General features: G+C 34.0%; 1 protein-coding gene across 1 annotated transcript; it reads left to right on the top strand.

Moving 5' to 3' along the window:
• The first annotated feature begins 3,113 nt into the window (after window positions 1-3,113).
• LOC113306302 lies at window positions 3,114-4,067 on the top strand. The gene has a single exon (XM_026555255.1). The coding sequence runs from the start codon at window positions 3,114-3,116 to the stop codon at window positions 4,065-4,067; it is 954 nt and encodes a 317-aa protein (XP_026411040.1).
• The last annotated feature ends 4,670 nt before the right edge of the window (window positions 4,068-8,737 follow it).

Below are 8,737 nucleotides of genomic sequence, written 5' to 3'. Positions count from 1 at the left end.
ACCATGTGATTGATCAAGAATACTCAATCACAAATCATGGGTTTAACGGTTCTACCAAAACAAGTTTCGGTTCTACCTCCATGTGAGTATTGTGCATAGTCACACTAGTTTTCCAAAATTCGGTTGACTAGGTAATAGGATCGGTTCCCCACATATATATGGTATCTAACTTATATGTGTCGCACATGTCCATAGGATCGGTTCCCCTTTTCCTAAAAATGTGTTGCACATGTCCATAGGATCGGTTCCCCTTTATGCTACAAACTTGATGCACCTCATACAAGGATCGATTCCCCTTTGTGATGTGTTGCACCTCTTACTAGGATCGGTTCCCCTTTACCCAGATTCGGTCATACACAAATCACAAACTCGATCATACCATCTCAGGTGATTACTTAAGATCGGTTTCACTAATAAAAGTCATATCAATACATAAGTCAGGCCTTTGTGAATAGTTTTACCAAGAACATAAACAAGTCATGAGCGGTTATACTAAATCACACATATTGGTTGTTCACAAGATATGCAATGAATAACAACACCAATAACGCCTGGCGATTTCCTTTTCGATTCATAAACAAGTCTATGAACTTACTTCCTCAAAACACATGTAAAAAATTGTTTCCTAGGATGAAATCTTCACCTTATACCCATACATAATCACAATAGCATTCAAACGACTATGTCGATGTCTTATCTACAAAGTTTAATGGTTAAGCAATAAACCTCGTATTGTATTCCTTAACTCTTTGATCACAATAATATAAATTCGCATGTTATGTTTTCAATCTAAAAGATTTGAAAGACACAAGATAGAAATGAAACAAGTCAAGTCGTAGTTACTAACCTCAAGCCGAAGGATAATGTCTTTGTTGTCTTCAATCCATATCCAGATCTTTGTGAGTAACTGGGGAACAATACTTCTATCATTTCTAGTCTAACCTATCGAAGTTGACTGTAGTTTACATATTAAGAGACTCGAGTTTTGGAACTAAATATGAAAACCAATCTTGACATACCAACGCTTGGTGGGTTCAACCGAGCAGTGCTCTAACATATTTATAGTTCAAGGTTGTTTGGACAACAAGGAAATTCCAAAACCGAAAATATTCTCAAAAATATTCATTAAAGTACCTAATTTTGGTTTTCTATTTCCAATTAAATGCCGAACCATATTTCGAAATCTCTCTTAGAAAACTTCTATTATTATCTTAATACATTAACTAATAACCTTTTCCAGAGGATACGCTTTAATTGTTGGTAATTAAAACATATATATTTGAAAATCATAATTAAATGCTTTTCGATATTTCAGTTTGGGATCAGCTTGAGTATCAAGGAATATATTTGAAAAATTAATGATAACAGTTATGTACATGTTCAAATAATGTACACATCTAGAAGCTTCTCATCTTAGCAAACCCTAATTCCTAATTCACACACAACCATGAAGAAATGTGTGAACTTTGGAAACTCGATTTTGCTCTTATACCATGAATCACAATATAAGTTTGACTGGTTGTACCATGACTCACAGTACAAGTTGTAACCGGTTATACCATGCTTCCTAAGATAAGTTGTGACCGGTTACACCATGTTTCCCAAGATAAGTTATGATTGGCTACACCATGCTCCCCAATGTAGCTTGTGACCGATTACACCTTGCTTCCCAAATATCTTGTGACCGGTTACACCTTGCTTCCCAATATAGCTTGTGACTGTTTACACCTTGTTTCCCAATGTGGCTTGTGAGCGGTTACACCTTGCTTTCCAAAACTAGTTAGGATCGGTTACACCTTGTCACACGATATAGGCTATGGACGGTTATACCTCAATTCTCAACATAAGTTAAGATAGGCTCTACCTTGTCATCTTGTATTGGTAATCTAAATATATTCAATAAAGAACCGTACCAACACACTTATGATTTCCCTTTCAATTATGAAACAAGTTCATGCATCTACTTCCTTAAACCAATGTAATAATACATAGTTTCCTAGGAATAAATCACACCTATATCTCACACATAATCAAGTAACTAGATACATAAATTATGTTGATGTTGTGTTTATGAAGTTCAAAAGATAAGTGTTATACTTCGTAATTCAATATAATTCCTTGACACTTTGATCATAATGATATAACAAAGTGTAATAACTAGAGTATTATAAATATAACTTCGCATGTTATGTTTTCAATATAATACGACTTGAAAGATACATTAGGAATGGAAACAAGTCAAGCCAGTATACTAACCTCAAGTGGAAGGATGTTGTCTTCGTTGCATTCATTACTTCTTCACTTTTTTCGGGTCTTCAGAGTAATACTTGTACGTCTCAACATTCCTAGACTTTTTAGTGTAACCTAAACGAAGTTGAATCTAATATTTAATCAAGCAACTCTAGATGAGTTTTGGTACATATCAATGCTTGGTGGATTCAACCAAGCTATGCTCTAACAACGGTACTACTAAAAGCTTCTTGATCCGAAAGAAAACTTTAAATGGAGGCAACATAAGATGTTTCACCTAATTAGATTACTCATATCTCTTAACAAGTTGGATTCCCGCACAATCACTTAAGTTGTGTGTCGAGAGATGAGTTTGTATGATTATTTACCGTATTATGATTAATGCTTAATTGAAAGACAAGGTACCACCAGTTTCGAAAATCTTTAAGATATGCAATAGAGTTTGATTTCCCAATTTGATTATTAAACCGATGCCACTCATAGTTGAAAACTAATAATAGCTAACATATATCCATGTACTTTACTAATATAGTAACTAGATATATGCAAACCTGTGAGTTATGATAAGCATATAATTTTGATACCTAAATAGATATTGAAAAATCAGTTTCAAGAAGATTAAAGAGAGTTCCAAGAACTTGTTTTAGGGATTGTCTGACTCGGTCTCTACGAATCGGGCGACTAACTCAGGAGAATTTTTTCTCTTCATTCTTCGTTTTTCGTGCTCAAACCATTAATTTTAGGTGAAATCTAACAATAAATCCTTCTCACATACATTTTTCTATGAATGATTTGTCATTAAGTTTGGTGGTTTTATGGATTCTAATCCAACAACCACCGGTTTTGAATCTTTTAAATCAAATATGTTATGTTTTAATAAGAAAGATGATACTCAGTGTATTCCTTCAATTGAGTTACCTGATGATCTATTTGAAGAGAGTTTGAATCCTTGGAGGTTCTCTCTTATTGGAAGGTTAAATTTACGACAGATCAAATTCATCGATGCTACTATTATTCTTTGTCAACAATGGAAGCTGGTTGGTAATTGCAAACTAATTCCACTAGGAAGGGGTTTCTTTACGATTAAGATGGATAATGAGGTGGATCGTCAATATATCAAGGAAAGTAAATGGGAAGTTCTTAATCAAGTTTTGCAAATAAAAAAGTGGATCTCTAATTTTCGTCCTGAAAGTCAGAAAACTTCAAAAGCCATGGTTTGGGTTAGATTATCAGGACTAGGACTTGAATTTTGGAGTGAAAAGATTTTATTCAAAATTTGTAAAGAGATTGGTACACCCATCAAATTAGATGAAGCTACAACAAAATGTGAGGTTGGTTATTACGCCAATGTTTTGGTTGAAATTGATTTTGCAAATACTGTTCCTAACAAAATTTGGATTGGTACTAAATATGGAGGTTTCTTTCAAAGTATTTCTATTCCAGCTTGTTCTAAATTTTGTTCAACGTGTAAAATAGTTGGACCTCTTATCACAGAATGCAGAGTTGAGAAGAACAATATTCAGCAATCAAGTATTGTTCAGCCTAAGAATAAGAATAACTCAACAACAACTCATATTCAGCAACAAACTCCCAGAACTGGTAGTGCTCATATACCATTTGATATTTGTGACAGGTCTGAAGTTGAGGTACATAGCAACAATAATGCAAAGAAACATGGCAGTACATCTAGAGCTGCTGGTAATCAATTCCTTGAAGAAGATTCACTAGTATCCAATATAGTTCCATCTATCAATTTTCAACCTGCTAGTAACTCAGGAGTGGTAAATATATATGGTGGTGAAGATTTAGTTCCTTAAATCAAAGTGAGCAAAAAGAAGATGATGTTATAAGTGTTGATGAAGAAATTTTAGCAGAAATGGATCCTCAGAAAATGATTCAAATGGATGAGGTTACTGAATTGGAAAAGAGTGAAGTTAAATTTGTGAATGCCGGTTCAGGCAAAGTAACTAGTCAATCTGTGTCATTCACTACTTGGCCTTCAGTATTGAATTCTTCTGGTTGTAAGCAGTCTGAAACTGAGGTCAGTAAAGCTACTTAAATTCCTAAGAACAATTCAGCTAATAAAAATTCAACTCAAGTAGCAGGTAAATATAATTTTAGAAGGAATGTTGGTAAGGGGGGTCCAAAAAAAACCCAAACCAAACAATTAAAGTTATCCTTTGGAACTTAAGGGGTCTTAGGAGAGCTAGGGCCCAACAGAAGTTACATAGTTTAGTTAATCAATTTCAGCCAACATTATTATGGATGGCAGAACCAAAAATTAAGTGTACTTCTTCTTTTTGTAGCAAGTTAAACCTTCCTGGTATGCAGAGTATTGTGATTCACAATGCTTCAGAAGATCATAAAAGTAATATATGGTTATTTTGGAGCAATTGAATTACAACTCCTTGAGTAGTTTTTATATCAAGTCAAATGATTACTGTGGCAATGGGTGATGTTTTCTCAGGTGTTCATTCCCATGTCAATATGGTGCAGAGAAGATTTCTTTGGTCAGAAATGCAACTAATAAGTGACCTAAAAAAACCTTGGTTAATTATGGGGGATTTTAATTCAATTCTCTCAATAGAAGAAAAAGTTAGTGGCAATTGTCCTTCAAGAAGATAAATGCTAGATTTTAATGAATGCTTAGATTCTTGTGAATTAATTCAAGCTCCTAAATTTGGATTAGATTTCACTTGGTCAAATTTTCAGCATGGGCAAAAAAGGATCCTCTGTAATCTAGACAGAGTTGTATTCAACATGCAATGGTTAAATTTATACAATGATTGGCGCTACAAAGTAGGTGTGAGAGTAGTTTCAGATCACTCACCATTGATGGGAGGTTGTGTTAATATTCCAAAACCCAGTAATGTTCCTCTTAAATTTCAGAAGATGTGGTTAGAACATGAAGGCTTTATGAAAGTAGTTGTAGACAGTTGGACTGAGCCAGTAAATGGAGATCCTGCTTTTGTTTTCATGCACAAACTTAAGAGATTAAAAGGAGTGTTGAAAGAATGGAACTGGAAAGTATTTGGGAATGTTCAGATTAAAATTAAGGAAGCTGAAGAATTGGTTAAGGCGAAAATGAAAATATCTGATAGTAATCCTCATGATGAGAAAGCACTGACAGAGTTAGTTTTAGCTCAAAATGATCTAAATTCAAAAGCAGAAATCAAGAACAAAATGGGTTACATAAGGTTCTTTTAATACAAATTTCTTTCATACAAATGTTAAAATAAGGCAAACAGGAAATATGATTTGTGAATTGGAAGATGAAAATGGAAACATGTTTGCTGATCAAGAAAAAATTGCAGACATTTTAGTTCATTTCTTTCAACAAAAGTATAAATCTCAAGAAGTAAATATAGATGATTCATTGATGGAAGTTATTCCTAAATTAATAACGGAAGAAGATCAAAGTATGCTAGAAGCTATTTCTGAGTTAGATGAAATTAAACAAGTTGTATTTAATATGAATATTGATGGAGCTCCAGGACCAGATAGTTTCTCAGGTGCTTTTTACAAGTCTTGCTGGGACATCATAAAAAATGATTTGCTGAGTGCAATTCAATACTGCTGGAGAAGGAAATACATTCCAAAGAATATGAATTCAAATTTCTTAGTACTTATTCCTAAAGTTCAAAATGCAAAAAAGTCAAGCCAATTCAGGCCTATTGGTTTAAGCAACTTCAATTTTAAAAATTTTACAAAAATTATTTCTACAAGGATGAATGGTTTAATGAATAAGTTAGTATCTACTCAGCAAGCTGCTTATATTAAGGGAATAAGCATACATGAACAAGTAATGATGGCCTCTGAATTGGTAAATAATATGAAGCATAAAAGAAGGGGAGGGAATGTAGGTTTGAAATTAGATATATCACAGGCATATGACTCAATGAACTGGGATTTCTTATTCAAAGTTCTTCTTAAATATGGTTTCTCTAATCCTGATGTGAATGGTTAAGAACACTTTTTTCTTCTGCTAAAATATCTGTTATGGTGAATGGAGGGCCACAAGGTTTTTTCTCAATGGTAAGGGGTTTGAAACAAGGTGATCCCCTGTCACCCACTTTGTTTGTTCTTATGGAAGAAGTATTAAGTAGGAGTTTAAGCAGACTGGTGGAGATGAAAAAATTACAGCCAATGGTTATCAGAAAAGGGGTGTATCCAACACACCTATTTTTTGCTGATGATGTTTTTATCTTCAGTAATGGTTCCAAACAGAGTTTAGACTCTTTAGGTAATCTTATTAACATTTATCAAGATAGTTCTGGTCAATTGAATAATAAACAGAAGAGTAAATGCTTTGTAGATGGTTGTACACCACTAAGGAAAAATCAGATTTCTAGCTTACTGAAAATGGAGCTTACAACATTCCCTGATAAATATTTAGGAGTTATATTGAAGCCTGGAAGAGTTAAGAGTGCTACTGTTTGGCCTATGGTGGAAATGATGCAGAGTTATCTAGCTACATGGAAGGATAAACTACTCTCTTTTCATGATAAATTAGTGCTCATAAAATCTGTTCTTTGTAGCATTCCAATCTACAATATGGCTGTCTACAAATGGCCTAGATATGTTATCAAGATTTGTGAAAGAATAATAAGAAATTTCTTATGGACTGGTGACACCGAGGTAAGAAAGTATGAAACATTGGGTTGGAACAAAGTATGCACACCATACAATGAAGGTGGACTGGGAATTAAAAGATTGGAGGTGATAAATAAGGCTTTGATAATGAAGATGATGTGGAAACTAATAAACTCTAGTGATGATTGGTCAAAAAAATTGCTGCTAAATACAGAGATAAAAATGGGCAATGGAGCACTCAATGGAAGCTATCTTCAATTCGGCCAGGTTTAAAATGGGTTTGGCAGGAATTGAAATCTAATATAATATGGTGTATAGGCACAGGTGAACATATTTCAGTATGGTTTGATACATGGGTGGGAAACTGTCCTCTGATTAATTCTATTGGATATACTGAAGCTGTTAAAGATATATTGCATATGACAGTGAAGGAATTACTAGTAGATAGAGAGTGGAGCATACCCAGTAATTTGCAATCTTTATTACCAACTTCATTACCTTCAGTAAGCGGTGCTCAAGATAAGCTCATCTGGAGTGGAAATATTAAAGGCATCTTTTCTACATCTGCTGCTATTGAAAAAATAAGATCTAAAGAACCGGTAGTACACTGGACTAGTCAAATATGGAAACCTTTTTTACATCCAGGTATTGCTAGTAATGTGTGGAAAATACATCAAGGAGTTTATATTGATGGTGCAAAGTTGATCAGTAAAGGATATTCAATAGCTTCTAAATGTTGTATCTGTCAGCAAGCTCAAGACAGTATGGAACATCTCTTATGGCTATGTGAGTTTAGCAGAAACATATGGCAATGGTTAGTAGCTATCTTTCAATTTCAAATTCCTACATCTTTTTCTGACATTCTCAAATTTGCAAAACAAAAAAGTTCAATCATTCAGGAAACTTGGTTAACAGAAGCATGTGCAACTATGAGGGAGTTGTTGTTTCAAAAAAACAGTCTGATTTATGATAACATTAAACCAAATTTGGAGAATTTCAAAAGAAGAACTATGAGCTTAGTACACTATGGAGGTTAGAGTATGACAGGTACAAGATGGGGGCAAAATTATGATTCTTATGTACTTGAATTCTTCAAACTTGACCAGAGGAAGATGAGATTTCAGATTATCAGAGAATGTCAATGGCTCAGTCCAAATACAGGTTGCATGATGTTTTGTTGTCATGGAAGCTCAATTGGTAATCCAGGAATGGCTGGTTTTGGTATTCTTGCTAGAAGCTCGGATTGTCATGTCATAGATACTGTTTCAGGAGGGATTGGGATTGCTACTACCTATATTGCTGATGCATTAGCAATTGTGTGGACTATGGAATGGGATAGGAAAATATCTTGTAGGAAGATAGTTATCAGATCTGATGCAACATTTGTGATAGAAGATTTCAGGAAAGGTATCATTCCCTGGTGCCTTATGTCTAGATGGATTAAAGCAAAACAAGAGTTGTCTGAGATACAATATGAGCATTGTTACAAGGAAACAAATTTTTCTGTAATTGAACTTGCACAACAAGGTGCAAGGCTAGCCCAAGGTTCAGTAGTAATTCATGAAGGAAAGTCACCATCTCTATCTCAAGTTGAATTACCTAATAGGAAGTATTATAGGTTCTGTTAGAAATCTGTAACATGTAATCTTTGGTTCTTTTCTTTTGTTCTTCCATTTTTTGTAAACTCAACTAGTTTTATTATTAATAAAAATTGTGATTTAGCAAAAAAATAAATAAATCAGTTTCAGGATATTGAATTGAGTATCAAAGGAATAAACTTAAACAATAAGATATTAGAGCTCGACACATGTTCAAGTCACTACGCCGGCACTCATGAACATTCACAGTTTAACTCGTATACATCTTGATGTTTGCAGAAACCCGAATATAACAA

The sequence above is a fragment of the Papaver somniferum genome, chromosome 8 (genome assembly GCF_003573695.1).
Source record: "Papaver somniferum cultivar HN1 chromosome 8, ASM357369v1, whole genome shotgun sequence".
Taxonomy (NCBI): domain Eukaryota; kingdom Viridiplantae; phylum Streptophyta; class Magnoliopsida; order Ranunculales; family Papaveraceae; genus Papaver; species Papaver somniferum.
Note: the sequence above shows the minus strand (reverse complement) of the source record. Positions and strands in the feature narration are given on the sequence as shown.